This window comes from Pelobates fuscus, chromosome 5, assembly GCF_036172605.1.
Source record: "Pelobates fuscus isolate aPelFus1 chromosome 5, aPelFus1.pri, whole genome shotgun sequence".
In the NCBI taxonomy this organism is placed as follows: Eukaryota; Metazoa; Chordata; class Amphibia; order Anura; family Pelobatidae; genus Pelobates; species Pelobates fuscus.
The window spans coordinates 217,103,207-217,119,427 of NC_086321.1; the positions used below are offsets into that span (position 1 = coordinate 217,103,207).

Here is a 16,221-nt window from a genome sequence, read left to right on the forward strand (position 1 = left end):
ACAACATTTACAAAACACTCCAAGCAACCATTGAAGCCTGCTGTAGTGATTATGGGGCCAAGAGTGCTACTGCTCTCTTGCAATATAAATATACAAACCTCTTGCTAATGGTTAAACTTCTTACCTTGGTTCTGTTTGATGCCAGTCACTTCCTCTATGAGTTTTGGAAGCTCTCTCCTCTGAGCTAATCTAGGCAGTGCAGGGCTTAGCTCATTGGCTCTCAGACAATGATCTTGCCTTGCATGACAGGGTTTAGCTCACTAATGCAAATGTAAGAGCCATATTGGAGCTTCTAGATCTCCAATGAAGCAGTGACTGGTGCCTAGTGGAAACCAGGTTATAAGTTTAACCATTGGTAATGCCAGGGTGCTCCTGACCCTATAACCACTATAGTTTGCTGTAGTGAGTATATGGCTTAGCGTATTCTTAAAAAAAAAAAAAAAAAAAAAATATTATCACTATAACGACCATATTGTTAGGGCCTCTTTTTCTGTCTGCCTGTTAATGTAGGTAAATGTAGGAAACCCTGCTTGTATGCACCGGGTACCTGTAAGAAAATATGAATGAATTATTACTGTACTAAACTATCAATTAGAAAATAACTATATAATTCTAGCCAATAAAAGATTGATGCATGGCTGATGCTCAATCCCATTACTGATGGCTACAGAGCAGGGCATCAGCATTGTAAGGCTTTATAGATATTGTAGAAAGCTGAAGGTTATTCATCAACTTTGCCCTAACTCAACACAGGGAGGGAGTACTTAAAAAAAAAAAAAGCATACTCCCATAAGGTACAGATTTATTGAGTAGATACATTATGAGTAGGCTCCTCAATCAGTAGTACTTAAAAAAGTGAAAGTTATATTTCTGAATCAATACAGATTATGTTGGCACTATATAAATGCTAATAATAATAATAACGTTAATTACTGCAACGTATCTGTCTCACAACTTGTCTGTGATTACCCGTTAAATTTGAGAAGTTTAGAAAGACCAGTGTACATTGTCCTTTCTGAAAGTTTACATGGTCCGACAAGCTGTGTGTCTATCTATCTAATTTCCTATCCTTATTAATATCTGAGTGAGAATTGTTTCATAGTAAATGTTGCTGTTGATGCATTATGACGACAGTGACCCATGTAAAACTGACAATCTGCATATTGGATGTTGAAAATAAACTAATTTCATTGTAGGTGTTGCTGTGGAAGATTGATTGGAGACCACCATGATTTAGATTATAGTTGGCCAATTTATCTTTCACCAAGGGAGTCAGATAATGAGGAATGGTTAGTAGAGGAACATACGAAAACAAGTCCCACAGATGCCTTTGGCACCATCAATTTCCAAGATGGTGATCACACCTATCATGCAAAGGTATGTCTTGTAATGTGCTAAATGGGAAACCTTTCCCTGAGTTAACATTTGTAGTTCCAATTGTGATGATTAATTTCCCACACAAGACTTTTTGCTTGGCCCTAGCTGTGATACCATTGATGTGATTTGTTCAGATAATCCATTGTTGAAATGTATTGAATGAATTATTTAATGAATGAACTGAATCAAGTTGCAAAATTAGTGAGATCTCTTTGTTTCAGTATTAGCAGTTAGACACCATGTAACTTTATATCAATTGCAATAATAGATGTCTAATTTGAGTTTGAGATTTACCAGTTGACCTGTTGTCTTAAAGAGAGATTACAACCCATTTTCTACTGTTTACATTGCAAAAGTCACAAAATACTATTGTCTGAAAACTGGGCCTATTCATTGTTAATTTTAATGTTGAGCTTGATAGGTCTGTATCGCACGGTTATGTTATCAATATTACTATGTCTTATATTTATTTACAGTTCTTAGTACTTATTTACTTTTATTTTTTTCAGTACATAAGAGTATCATATGATACTATGCTGGACCAGTTGATGCATCTGATGATAAAAGAATGGCAGATGGAACTTCCTAAACTTGTGATCTCTGTTCATGGGGGAATTCAGAATTTTAAGCTTCCTTCTAAAGTCAAACAGGTCTTCAGCAAAGGCTTGGTAAAGGCTGCAGAGACTACAGGGGCATGGATCATTACAGAAGGCATTAATACCGGTATTTTAATTAATTTATTTACTTTTAAAAGCTTGCCATAATGTTGCTTTGTGTTTTTAGTGTCTGAAAAATGTCTGTTATAAATATTAGGTATGTTCAGTATTAATTATTTTCAGGGCAACATTCAGGGCAAAACATTAATTTTAAATGTAACAGGTACATAATGATACAAGCAAACATCTTATTATACATATTTGTATATATATCCGTGGTGGCACTTAAGGCAACCATTAGATAATTGTTGTCATAAAAGAAAAATCTATTGCCAATTGTAAAATTAAACTATTGATTTTTCTTTTCTAAAGGGTTAACTTGAAAATGTATAATATATATACAGTTGCAAGAAAAAGTATGTGAACCCTGTGGAATGATATGGATTTCTGCACAAATTGGTCATAAAATGTGATCTGATCATCATCTAAGTCACAACAATAGACAATAACAGTCTGCTTAAACTAATAACACACAAAGAATGAAATGTTGCCATGTTTTTATTGAACACACCATGTAAACATTCACAGTGCAGGTGGAAAAAGTATGTGAACCCTTGGATTTAATAACTGGTTGAACCTCCTTTGGCAGCAATAACTTAAACCAAACGTTTCCTGTAGATGCAGATCAGACGTGCACAACGATCAGGAGTAATTCTTGACCATTCCTCTTTACAGAACTGTTTCAGTTCAGCAATATTCTTGGGATGTCTGGTGTGAATCGCTTTCTTGAGGTCATGCCACAGCATCTCAATCAGGTTGAGGTCAGGACTCTGACTGGGCCACTTCAGAAGGCGTATTTTCTTCTGTTTAAGCCATTCTGTTGTTGATTTACTTCTATGCTTTGCGTCATTGTCCTATTGCAACATCCATCTTCTGTTCAGCTTCAGCTGGTAGACAGATGGCCTTAAGTTCTCCTGCAAAATGTCTTGATAAACTTGGGAATTCATTTTTCCTTCGATGATAGCAATCCGTCCAGGCCCTGATGCAGCAAAGCAGCCCCAAACCATGATGTCCCCACCACCATACTTCAAAGTTGGGATGAGGTTTTGATGTTGGTGTGCTGTGCCTCTTTTTCGCCACACATAGTGTTGGGTGTTTCTTCAAAACAACTCAACTTTGGTTTCATCTGTCCACAGAATATTTTGCCAGTTCTGCTGTGGAACATCCAGGTGCTCTTGTGCAAACTGTAAACGTGCAGCAATGTTTTGTTTGGACAGCAGTGGCTTCCTCTGTGGTATCCTCCCATGAAATCCATTCTTGTTTAGTGTTTATGTATTGTAGATTCGCTAACAGGGATGTTAGCATTTGCCAGTGACTTTTGTAAGTCTTTAGCTGACACTCTAGGATTCTTCTTCACCTCATTGAGCAATCTGCACTGTGCTCTTGTAGTCATCTTTACAGGACGGCCACTCCTAGGGAGAGTAGCAGCAGTGCTGAACTTTCTCCATTTATAGACAATTTGTCTTACCGTGGACTGATGAACAGCAAGGCTTTTGGAGATACTTTTATAACCCTTTCCAGCTTTATGCAAGTCAACAATTCTTAATCATAGGTCTTCTGAGAGCTCTTTTGTGCGAGGCATCATTCACATCAGGCAATGCTTCTTGCGAAAAGCAAACCCAGAACTGGTGTGTGTTTTTTATAGGGCAGGGCAAATGTAACCAACACCTCCAATCTCATCTCATTGATTGGACTCCAGTTGGCTGACATCTCACTCCAATTAGCTCTTGGAGATGTCATTAGTCTAGGGGTTCACATACTTTTTCCACCTACACTGTGAATGTTTACGTGGTGTGTTCAATAAAAACATGGCAACATTTCATTCTTTGTGTGTTATTAGTTTAAGCAGACTGTGATTGTCTATTGTTGTGACTTTGATGATGATCAGATCACATTTTATGACCAATTTTTGCAGAAATCCATATCATTCCAAAGGGTTCACATACTTTTTCTTGCAACTGTAGTAAACATACGCCGTACAGTACTATTATCAGGAGACCTCACCTAAAATAAAAGGGAACAGCTGATTTTTCACCTATAGTTTTCTTGCCATTAAAGCGGCACTGTAACCCCTCCAAAAATAATGAGTGTTTCATAAAGATAGAATTTTCATAAAATACTAGTTTTGTCTGTGTTGGAATTTAACTGAAATTCCAACCCAGTCAAGAGACATACAGGACAAAGTAGGGACTATGCTTGGAGAACAAGCCTGATTAAAGGTAGTAAAGAATATGCTTAAAATAAATATGACATAATATAAATATTTTGCATGTAAGGAGGAGTGTATAAACTACTACTATGAAGTACAAAAGCCCCAAATAAAAATATAATACACACTGAAAAGCTACAAACAGGGAACACCGACACACATTTTCACACAGAAGACACTAACACACACACACATTTACCTACAGAGGAAACAGGCATACACAGATTTACATGCAGTATGCACTGACACACACTCACTGACAGATGGATCTGTGCAATATAAACGAACACCCTGTAATTAAAGGACCACTCTAGGCACCCAGACCACTTCAGCTTAATGAAGTGGTCTGGGTGCCAGGTCCAGCTAGCTTTTACCCTTTTTTTTATAAACATAGCAGTTTCAGAGAAACTGCTATGTTTATTCTGAGGGTTAAGCCAGCCTCCAGAGCCTCTAGTGGCTGTCTCACTGACAGCCGCTAGAGGCGCTTGCGTGCTTCTCACTGTGAAAATCACAGTGAGAGCACGCAAGCGTCCATAGGAAAGCATTATGAATGCTTTCCTATGCGACCGGCTGAATGCGAGCGCGGCTCCTGCCGCGCATGCGCATTCAGCCGATGACGTCGCGAGGAAGAAGAGGAGGAGGAGTAGAGCTCCCCGCCCGGCGCTGGAGAAAGAGGTAAGTTTAACCCCTTCCTCCCCCCAGAGCCCGGCGGGAGTGGGTCCCTGAGGGTGGGGGCACCCTCAGGGCACTCTAGTGCCAGGAAAACGAGTATGTTTTCCTGGCACTAGAGTGGTCCTTTAATAGTTTAAAGGCCCTGCAATCTCATTTAAAATTATTAGTTAGAAAGTAGCCTAGAGGTAATTCATTGATGTTGTAATGCAAAGGTTACAAGTTCAGTTTCTATATGTAGAGTTTCTTTTCCTGCTCATTCGACGTAGGTCAGGTCCAGTGGGTTGTGATTTTCATCCCTGCATTGTGATGATTTTTATTATTTTTCTCATTTTTTTTTCTGCAATTGTAATGTTATCATATTTATATTCCAATGCCATATATGAATACAGGGAGTGCAGAATTATTAGGCAAGTTGTATTTTTGAGGATTAATTTTATTATTGAACAACAACCATGTTCTCAATGAACCCAAAAAAACTCATTAATATCAAAGCTGAATATTTTTGGAAGTAGTTTTTAGTTTGTTTTTAGTTATAGTTATTTTAGGGGGATATCTGTGTGTGCAGGTGACTATGACTGTGCATAATTATTAGGCAACTTAACAAAAAACAAATATATACCCATTTCAATTATTTATTTTTACCAGTGAAACCAATATAACATCTCAACATTCACAAATATACATTTCTGACATTCAAAAACAAAACAAAAACAAATCAGTGACCAATATAGCCACCTTTCTTTGCAAGGACACTCAAAAGCCTGCCATCCATGGATTCTGTCAGTGTTTTGATCTGTTCACCATCAACATTGCGTGCAGCAGCAACCACAGCCTCCCAGACACTGTTCAGAGAGGTGTACTGTTTTCCCTCCTTGTAAATCTCACATTTGATGATGGGCCACAGGTTCTCAATGGGGTTCAGATCAGGTGAACAAGGAGGCCATGTCATTAGATTTTCTTCTTTTATACCCTTTCTTGCCAGCCACGCTGTGGAGTACTTGGACGCGTGTGATGGAGCATTGTCCTGCATGAAAATCATGTTTTTCTTGAAGGATGCAGACTTCTTCCTGTACCACTGCTTGAAGAAGGTGTCTTCCAGAAACTGGGAGTTGAGCTTGACTCCATCCTCAACCCGAAAAGGTCCCACAAGCTCATCTTTGATGATACCAGCCCAAACCAGTACTCCACCTCCACCTTGCTGGCGTCTGAGTCGGACTGGAGCTCTCTGCCCTTTACCAATCCATCCATCTGGCCCATCAAGACTCACTCTCATTTCATCAGTCCATAAAACCTTAGAAAAATCAGTCTTGAGATATTTCTTGGCCCAGTCTTGACGTTTCAGCTTGTGTGTCTTGTTCAGTGGTGGTCGTCTTTCAGCCTTTCTTACCTTGGCCATGTCTCTGAGTATTGCACACTTTGTGCTTTTGGGCACTACAGTGATGTTGCTCTGAAATATGGCCAAACTGGTGGCAAGTGGCATCTTGGCAGCTGCACGCTTGACTTTTCTCAGTTCATGGGCAGTTATTTTGCGCCTTGGTTTCTCCACACGCTTCTTGCGACCCTGTTGACTATTTTGAATGAAACGCTTGATTGTTCGATGATCACGCTTCAGAAGCTTTGCCATTTTAAGAGTGCTGCATCCCTCTGCAAGATATCTCACTATTTTTGACTTTTCTGAGCCTGTCAAGTCCTTCTTTTGACCCATTTTGCCAAAGGAAAGGAAGTTGCCTAATAATTATGCACACCTGATATAGGGTGTTGATGTCATTAGACCACACCCCTTCTCATTACAGAAATACACATCACCTAATATGCTTAATTGGTAGTAGGCTTTCGAGCCTATACAGCTTGGAGTAAGACAACTTGCATAAAGAGGATGATGTGGTCAAAATACTCATTTGCCTAATAATTCTGCACACAGTGTATTATTTAAGTACATGTAGTGAATGCTCCAATTAAAACTTTGACAAACTACACTAATTTCTTACTGAGCTTCTGTGGACAAGTTTACTTACTTATGTGTTGTTCCATGAAAAATGATATATTCACTGTAAGTAACACCGCAAACCATGTTGTTTTTTAAAAATCTGATTTAACAAAAATCACAATAAACTATGACCATAAAATAGTTGAACCCTGACAGTCAAAGTGCAAAAGCAATCTACTTAACAACCAGGTTATATAGAAATACATAATCTTGCAAGATCAGTTTAAATATCAGTATTTCTGCTGATAATGTGTCAGCCAATAACAAAACTGTGTTCCTTCTGGAAATATATCCCTCAATCTCAGCACTGTGTCTGCTGAAAACCACAGTGTTTGTGTGTGTGCCTTTTGAACCATGCTGCTAGACTATCCTAGGCTTCCAGGTACAGTTCAATTATTGCCTTGTTCCTTATCCTCAAGTCTTCTTAGTGTAAATCAATAGCCTAAGCATTTTTCTGCATACTGAGTTTTATTTATATAACTTATATACTTTAATATGTTTTATCCTTTTCAGTGCCAAAACACTAAACTTTGTGCCACTCACAAAACTTTGCAATGTGCTAGTCATATATCTGGCATTTAAAGGACCACTCTAGGCACCCAGACCACTTCAGCTTAAGCTTCAGCTAGGGTTAACCCATTTTTCTATAAACATAGAGAAATTGCTATGTTTATGTTAGGGTTAATCCAGCCTCCAGTGGCTGTCTCTTGATCACAGTGAGAAGAGCCAGCGTCCATAGGAAAGCATTACGAATGCTTTCCTATGAGACTGGCTGAATGTGCGCGCAGCTCCTGCCGCGCATGCACATTCAGTCGAAGAGGAAGAGAAGAGGCGGAGAGTTGGAGGAGAGCTCCCTGCCCGGCGCTGGCGAAAGGTAAGATTTTAACCCCTTCCTCTCCCCAGAGCCCGGCGGGAGGGGGTCCCTAACGGTGGGGGCACCCTCAGGGCACTATAGTGCCAGGAAAACGAGTATGTCTGTGCCCCGCCATCTTAAATCTTTAGCAGCTGTCATTGAAACATACAGGGCTGGGCCAAGGCATTGTGCTGCCTGGGTCCAAAAACAACATGCTGCTCTTTCTTCAGTACTCCACCTCCCAAATTTACACCTTTACAAAGTTAAAGGAAAATTTATTTTGCCCACAACAATTTTTTCTCTTCCACTCTTTCCTAATTGATTCCATACTCTGCTGTCACTCCCAATTGTTATCCCCTCTTAAACACCAAATTGATGAATAGAACAAAGTCCCTTTAGAATTTCAACATAATTCTCCATATTATTTCATTCATAGCTGTATTCCCTCAATTCATTACCCCAGTTACATTCATCTAATCTCCTAAGCCATACTACTCAATTTAACTGCCCCGAGACATAATCTCCATAATGCCCTAGTCATATTCTTTTAAAGGGACACTATAGTCACCAATACAACGTTAATGAAACAATTTTTGTGTATAGATGATGCCAAAGAAGTTTCACTACTCAGTTCTCTGCCATTTAGCAGTAAAATCACTTTTTATTTCTGTCCATGCAACCCTAGACACACCTCCCCTGGCTCTCACTGACACAACCTGTGTGAAAAATGGGTTCGTTTTCAGATATTAACTTACTTTAGAAATGTTTAGGTCCTGCTCTGTAAATTGTACTTTAATCACATACAAGAGGTTCCTGTAAGATCTAGCGAGTTATTAACAGTGCAGTAGAAAATAACTTCTAAATTAAACATAATTTGCTAGAAAGTAAATGTAAATATTAAATCTCACTTTAAAGGAAGTGTTTAGGAAGCCTGCGTAAGACACATACAGGGAGGTGTGACTAAGGTGGTATAAAACAGTGATTTACCTTCTAAATAGCAGAGAATTGAGCAGCGACAGCTGGTAGCAGCTGTCAAAGTGAGTCCTACCCTCTTCAAGGTGCTGTCTGTAAGAAGGGGGCCCACTGGGACCTCTTAACTACTGGCTCTGTGTGTGTGCGTGTTTGTATATGTATATATATATATATATATATATATATATATATATTCATTTGCATATCTACTGCATGCAGGGGAAGTTCAGGGAAATCCTCTTGCTATAAAAGGACCCATATGCACATAGAAGGTGTTAATGTTAATGAAAGTTTACATCTAAAGTTAATAATACATTAAATATATAAATAGTTTTAACTGAAGCCAACTAAGGCTATTTGTTTTTAGAAAAGCATGTGTGCTGTTCTATCTATATAGACATTTGTGTAAATATTGCAACATTAACAAGACTGTTGAGAGTTTTGAAGAAAAAAAGTTAACTAATCCAAACATATTTATTTAGAGATTCCCCCTTGATAGTAAAAAGCTTGTATTTAATTGTAGATTATGCTAGCTTTAGTGTACCTATAATCTTAATTTTATTAATGACAGGAGGCGAGTATTTGCTTAAGTCTCTCTTTACTAGAACTCCACAGCAGCACAGAAAACAACCAATCAGAAAAAAGTTAGGTACTATAAAACTCCCCTCCCCATGCATCATTTCCTCTTTCAAGCTGCGACAAAACAGAATAAAAGGCAGAGAACATCATGGGGAAGAAACGAAGTCCTAGATACGATGAATATAACGATGTCCACCATCCAAGTGTAACCGTCAAACTCGATAGTGTAGGTGGACTGTAAACTGAAACGAGATAAAAAACAGAATCGAACAGGTTGATTATCCAATGAAATGTACTCCGAATAAACATGAAGATATCCAATGTAGCAACCAAATTAACCTAATATGTAAATATCCCAACCCTATTAATGGAAAAAACAGACATAAGGAACAAGCGACAGGTAGCAGAGACAACAAACAGAGTTGCATACCTACCTGATAATCTAAACTATAACATAAAACAAGGGAGGGACAAGAATGGGTGGGAAATACTCGCCTCCTGTCATTAATAAAATTAAGATTATAGGTACACTAAAGCTAGCATAATCTACAATTTTATAACATGACAGGAGGCTTCGTATTTGCTGTTTGAAAGCTCAGTTCACCAATCCAACTCTGTTCGTGTCGCTGGTAATTATACCAGGAAATATCAGAGTAATCCTAATTGGACATTCCAATACGATAAATGACAGCCGACGGGTCAAAGAAGATGCCAACCGACAAGGTATCTCAAATACGGAAAAAGGCACCCTCCGTCGGTAAATCCATTGTACGTGGCGTAGCAAACTGTTTCCTAGAAGTCGGTCCATGAGCTGGCAAGCTGACCTATTAGTCACATTCCTGTAGTCGTATAACTTCAAAATCCGCTCTATGACCTAGGGTCGCGAGAAGAAAACTGACACCAAGTCTCAACTCATGACCCATAAGGCGGCTCCACCGATCGTGCCAGGGCCATTCGGCGATGCGGCCTTGCAGGGAGATCTCCAATCTCAAGGAATGCACCGAAGACCACCACCAAAATCGCAATAGAAGCCGAGGAGGATCTTCGTACCTTCCTGTCCTACCCGGTGGGGTGACTCATCCGAGCATAAATTCATAACGCACACAATGAGAGTGTGGCCAGACCAGCCGTATACAAAGTGATTCCAATAGTCCAAACGGACCGTGTAAACTTCGGACGCCGTAGAGAAAGAGCTCCAGAAGACGTCCGTTCAGGGTTCCGAACTGAACTTGAGTGGAGGAACGGTGGTCGACTATTCTGGGAATAGGGAATCCCAGAAAACCTCAAAGGAATGGGAAGTGCAAACAGGAACGCAGATTTTCATCCTGAAATGCCCTCGTCCAAGAGTGAAAGATGTCTGTGTGAGAGTCGGGTATACCAGGTACCACCATAAGGTCTCGTAGGTCTCCTCGACGATAGTTGAAAAGTAGGGTAGCGCGAATCCAACAAGATGGCTCCCGTGAGGGATAACTAGAGAATAGACGGAGGGTCCTCCATCTCCGAACCCTGATCACCCGGTATGCGTTTCGAGGAGACGGGGCAGTCCTGCCATCTTATCCCAAGCTCTGAGGACCGGGGAGGTCAAGACCAAACGGGGGTTTCCGGTCGTAACCTGTGAACCATACGTACGGCTTTCTACCTTCAGAGCGGGTAATAGGCTCTCCTTAATCCTGTTACCCGAGCAAGGTAGAGCCCGTTTGCTCCCTGAAGGTCCCCGTATCTCCTGCTACCTAAATACGGGAGAAACTGTCTGAGCAGTTGTTCACAATGGTCTTCCAAAACAGAAAGCAATCCTCTGCTTGTTATGGTGCAGAATATACCCAAACCTGCACTCACATAATACCTGAGTTCCATCCGATAGCCGTACCATCTCCAGGAGTGTGTATAAACAAGTGGGAGTCACCCCTCGTTATACCACGGTGAGAATATCCCTCCATTACAGGAGATAGACTAGAGGGAACCAGTCTACCTATGGATATCTTGCATGACCAGGCAGTCCTCTATATCGAAATCAGTAGCACGGACGTCAGAACTACTTGAATGCAGGAGGGACGCCCCTCCCTGTAGACATCGGTGTCTTGCACAGGTACAAGCCTGTGTGATGAACAAATGGATGGCACCGTAGAGCGTCGAGTGCATGAGAGAGCCGCGCTCTCTACTAATGTGATCATATATCGTGCTAACGTCCGGCTGATAGCCTGAGCGGGCCGCACCCGTAAATAACCAAACAGTAGAGTCAGCATCCGTGACCGTTCCTCTCTATGAGAATGCTTCCTCCAAACATGACCCCTGTATCCAGCTCAGTCTCTGGCTGAGGTTGAGGGGGGGCTGCGCCCTCTAATAACAAATCAGTGTCCGGTAACGTATCTGAGAGGGGTTCGCTCTCTGCTCCAGCAGATAAAATATTCTCGGATTGAAGAGATGGAGGGCCGCACCCTCCTGTGATCCAAGCTAGGGTCCCTAGGGACTCAGGGTGACCAACTAAAGGGTACACCAAATACGAGTATCAGCATAAGGCTGAGGGCAATCTACGGGAAAACGATGGAAAAAACTATCAACTGACCGTCCGGATCCCGTGCGCGCGCACGGGGTCCAGGCGAACCGTTGGTAGTCTAGGAAAGCTGGAGACGTTCTCCGCAATCCACGAGCACCCGGGAGGTCGGAGGAGGCCAAGTCAGGCCTCTCGACGACCCGAGCGAAAGGAAAAGGAAGTCACGAAAAACGAAAAAGACAACAAAAACGTAGATGCGCGTAGAACGCAAATTCCATCTCAGCTAGAAGGCAAGACAAGTAAGCCCCACTGAACAGGGCCAGGAGCTAACCTCACGCAGGAATAACTACCGATAGTTATATGGACACCGGGAGACAGATACGGAGTTAGCTGATAAAGACAAGGAAAACACCGCGTTCTCCTGAAGGTGTCTGAGTACCGGTCCTTGCCTGTGCAAAGTTCTCCTCGGAGAAGTGCCGTCGCCGGACTGGCGCAACCGCGGAAGTGTGTCCGGGGTCTTAATAAGAAAACTTGCCCTTCAGGTCTGAGGTTTAGGGCCTTCACCCTACCTACCATATTCAGATGGCCGTATATTGGTGTCCTCTTGGGTAGTATGGCAGTGGTGTTTGTCCGGACACCCGCCCATTTCCATGTCACTGGTGGGCACTGGCTTCTCCTCAGTGATATTCCCCCAGGCCTGCGGCCAAAAGGGGATAGAGCAGGCCCAACAGGCCAAACTAATGGACACAGAATAGTTGGCCAAGCAAAAGGCACCGACCTAGTAGGCCATACTTATGGGCACAGACACAGCAGGCCTTTCATATGGGCACAGACATAGCAGGCCATTCTTATGGGCACAGACAATAGCAGGCCGTTCTTATGGGCACAGACAATAGCAGGCCGTTCTTATGGGCACAGACAATAGCAGGCCATTCTTATGGGCACAGACAAAAGCAGGCCGTTCTTATGGGCACAGACAAAAGCAGGCCGTTCTTATGGGCACAGACAATAGCAGGCCGTTCTTATGGGCACAGACAACAGCAGGCCGTTCTTATGGGCACAGACAATAGCAGGCCATTCTTATGGGCACAGACATAGCAGGCCAATCTTATGGGCACAGACATAGCAGGCCAATCTTATGGGCACAGACATAGCAGGCCAATCTTATGGGCACAGATATAGCAGGCCAATCTTATGGGCACAGACATAGCAGGCCAATCAATGGGGCACAGACATAGCAGGCCAATCAATGGGGCACAGACATAGCAGGCCAATCCTGGGTCGTGTATTATTGTTATATTATTATAACACGTTATTTATATAGCGCCATCCAATTCCGTAGCGCTTACAAGGGGTACTGAGTGAGAGTGGGGACCTCTGAGTTGGATAGAGGCCCCTAAATTTAGTAGATCCTCAGAGCGTCCTGTGACGTAGGATCCCTAGACCCCAACCCTTTTAGACAGCGTAATGCCATGTGAATAACCTGCACCGGGACTGGCGGTCCCCCAAGTGCCCAGCAGGGAAATAGTGGTATTCCAGCTGTATTGGGTATAGGCGGAAGTATTCCAGTGACCATCATGGCCATGAGTGTAAGGTGCACTGAGCGAACTGTCCTTGAACTGTGAAAGGTAAGCATATGCTCTCACCGATCCGTAGGAATTCTAGCGATTATAGAATACCATCATCATACCACCTGCAGGAGGAGAAGGGTTAAACCATAGCCAGATAATTAACTCCCCGAGAACCTGACAAAATTGTCTCGCATCAGCGCAGACTGGTTTCCCATACCAGTTTGAGACAGAGCCAGGTCTGATATACATATATACATGCCATGGACAGATAATTCATACCAGAGCAGTCCCATCTGAGACCTCATAGCTGGACCAGACAAATATATTATTGTCATATTGCCATTTATATAGCGCCAACATATTCCTACTCAGAAGCATATGAGTCTGAGCGCTAACTAGCACTGTCTACCTTGTACAGAGCCTGTACAACTGAGTACATACACCCTTGAAACTCACGGAAATCTGTGAAACGTGTAGAAAATAGCAATATGTACAGACTGCAAAACTCTCAGCTATCTGAGAAAGACACTGCCAGCAAAACACACATTGATCTGTGATTCGCACAGGCAGCAAACACACAGCAACAGTGACATACACGGTCAGGAAAACGAAATCTAGAAATACATTGTCAGTGAAAACGCACAGCCAACTGCGACATACACTGTCAGAAAAGACTAAATCCTGAAATACACTGTCAGAAAAACACAGCAGTCTGTGAAGTGCACTGACGGCAAAGCTCAAAACATCTGACATACACACTGTTAGTAAAACGAAATCTGTGATAAACAGCGTCAGTCAGACACACAGCAAAACTGCACATACATGGTAGAAAAACAAAATCTAGACATGCGCTGTCAGTAAAACATACAGCGATCTGAGAAATACACTGTCAGCAAAAAAACCACAGAGCAAATTACAGCAAACTGTGTATATATGCCAAACACCCATCAATCTCAGGAAGAATATGCCAAAAAGCCCATGTCACCTAAACACAGTAATCTGAACATATACTCAAAGGAGAGCTGGCAATCAGAGAAGATGAGAGAACTGGCATGACAGTGAGGAGAGGGGTCGGGGGGGCGAGCGGAAGCAATTGCCCTCCCCTCCCCCGGCGGACACATGCAGTCCGTGGATTGAGCCGGCCGAGGTAGGCAGCCACGTGTAGAGGCTCCGGTCGGCGGTATCCTAATACCGCGACCGGAGGTGAAGCAAACCACAGGAGGGGCGGCGAATTGCTCCCTCCTCCCCCGACGGGCATGAGGTCCGCGGGTAAAGCCTCCGGTCGGCGGTATCATAATGCCGCGACCGGAGGAGAAGCAAACCACGGGAGGGGCAGCGAAATGCTCCCTCCTCCCCCGGCGGGCATGCGGTCCGCGGTAAGCGGACGGCCACGTGTAAAGCCTCCGATCGGCGGTAACAGAACACCGCGACCGGAGGAGAAGGAAACACAAGTGGGACAGCGTAATGCTCCCTCTTCCCCCTGCGGACATGCGGTCCGCGGGTAAAGCCGGCGGCAGGCGGCCACGTGTAAAGCCTCCGGCCGGCGGGTGTGAGAAAAAACAGAGCACCCCGCGACCGGAGGAATGAGGTCCAGGGGGACAAAGAAGGCAAAATAAAAAGGGGACAGAGAAGGATAAACATCCCAGGAAGATGAGGAGAGAACAAATAAAGACAAACTCCCCACAAAACCCAGAGCAATAGGCAGGGGTGAATAAATTGAAACACACAAAGAAGTCCCCAAATAAAAATAGGTGAAACACTGAAAATATAATTAAAATCCCAAAGCCACCCACTAATGTTAGCAGGAGGCAGTGGTACTCTGACCTGTACTGATGCGGAGCAGCAAAGAAAGAGGAAATGATGCATGGGGAGGGGAGTTTTATAGTACCTAACTTTTTTCTGATTGGTTGTTTTCTGTGCTGCTGTGGAGTTCTAGTAAAGAGAGACTTAAGCAAATACGAAGCCTCCTGTCATGTTATAAAATTCTTCTTGACAGCTGCGGTTTGTAATTTTGTTGCTGTGATGATCACTTTATAAATAAAAATACAGATACAAGTTGCCTTTTAACAATTAGACAATGTTGCCTTTAATAACACTGATCAGAAGTATAAATACATGTAACTCTGGCACTAGCTCAACCCTTATTTGTTTCAGTTGGCTTGCCTAATAAAGTTGCATATTAAGGTTGATGGTGCTTAACCACTTCAGTTCCATATGACAAACAAATCATTGCTACAAAGACTTAAAAATTCATAGCTACTTTTGCACAGCTTTATTAATTCTTACTACATAGATTTTTGGCAATACATACATACATATACAGTATATATATATATATATATATATATATATATATATATATATATATGTATATGTATATGTATATGTATATGTGTGTGTGTCTCAACCTCTCTCACTAGGCAGGAAATGATAGGAGAGAAATACAATATTGCTTACATATCTTTTAGTGCATTCAAAGGATAACAGTTATCACACATGCCAAGATTCCAGAATACTGGTCAGTGCATTGTGCTATATATTTTACATACTATACTATGATATAATACACTATATCTGTTTCTTTAGGAGTCTCGAAACATGTGGGGAATGCTCTGAAAGGCCATGCATCTCAGCATCTACGAAAGATTTATGCCATTGGAATTCCACCATGGGGTGTTATTGAGAACCAAAAGGATTTGGTTGGCAAAGATGTGAGTAGGGAACAATTTTGATGTTATCAAGCTTGCAAATACATTTGATACTTTTCTCATATTTGTTTTACCTGTCACTTGAA

General features: G+C 42.2%; 1 protein-coding gene across 1 annotated transcript in view; it reads left to right on the forward strand.

The window, feature by feature from the left end:
• TRPM6 (transient receptor potential cation channel subfamily M member 6) overlaps positions 1-16,221 on the forward strand; it is a 182,170-nt gene that overhangs the window by 70,346 nt on the left and 95,603 nt on the right. The window contains exons 4-6 of the mRNA XM_063455032.1: positions 1,197-1,377; positions 1,887-2,100; positions 16,014-16,138. Of these exons, the coding sequence (XP_063311102.1) occupies positions 1,197-1,377; positions 1,887-2,100; positions 16,014-16,138 (520 nt within the window). The remainder of the gene's footprint in view (positions 1-1,196; positions 1,378-1,886; positions 2,101-16,013; positions 16,139-16,221) is intronic.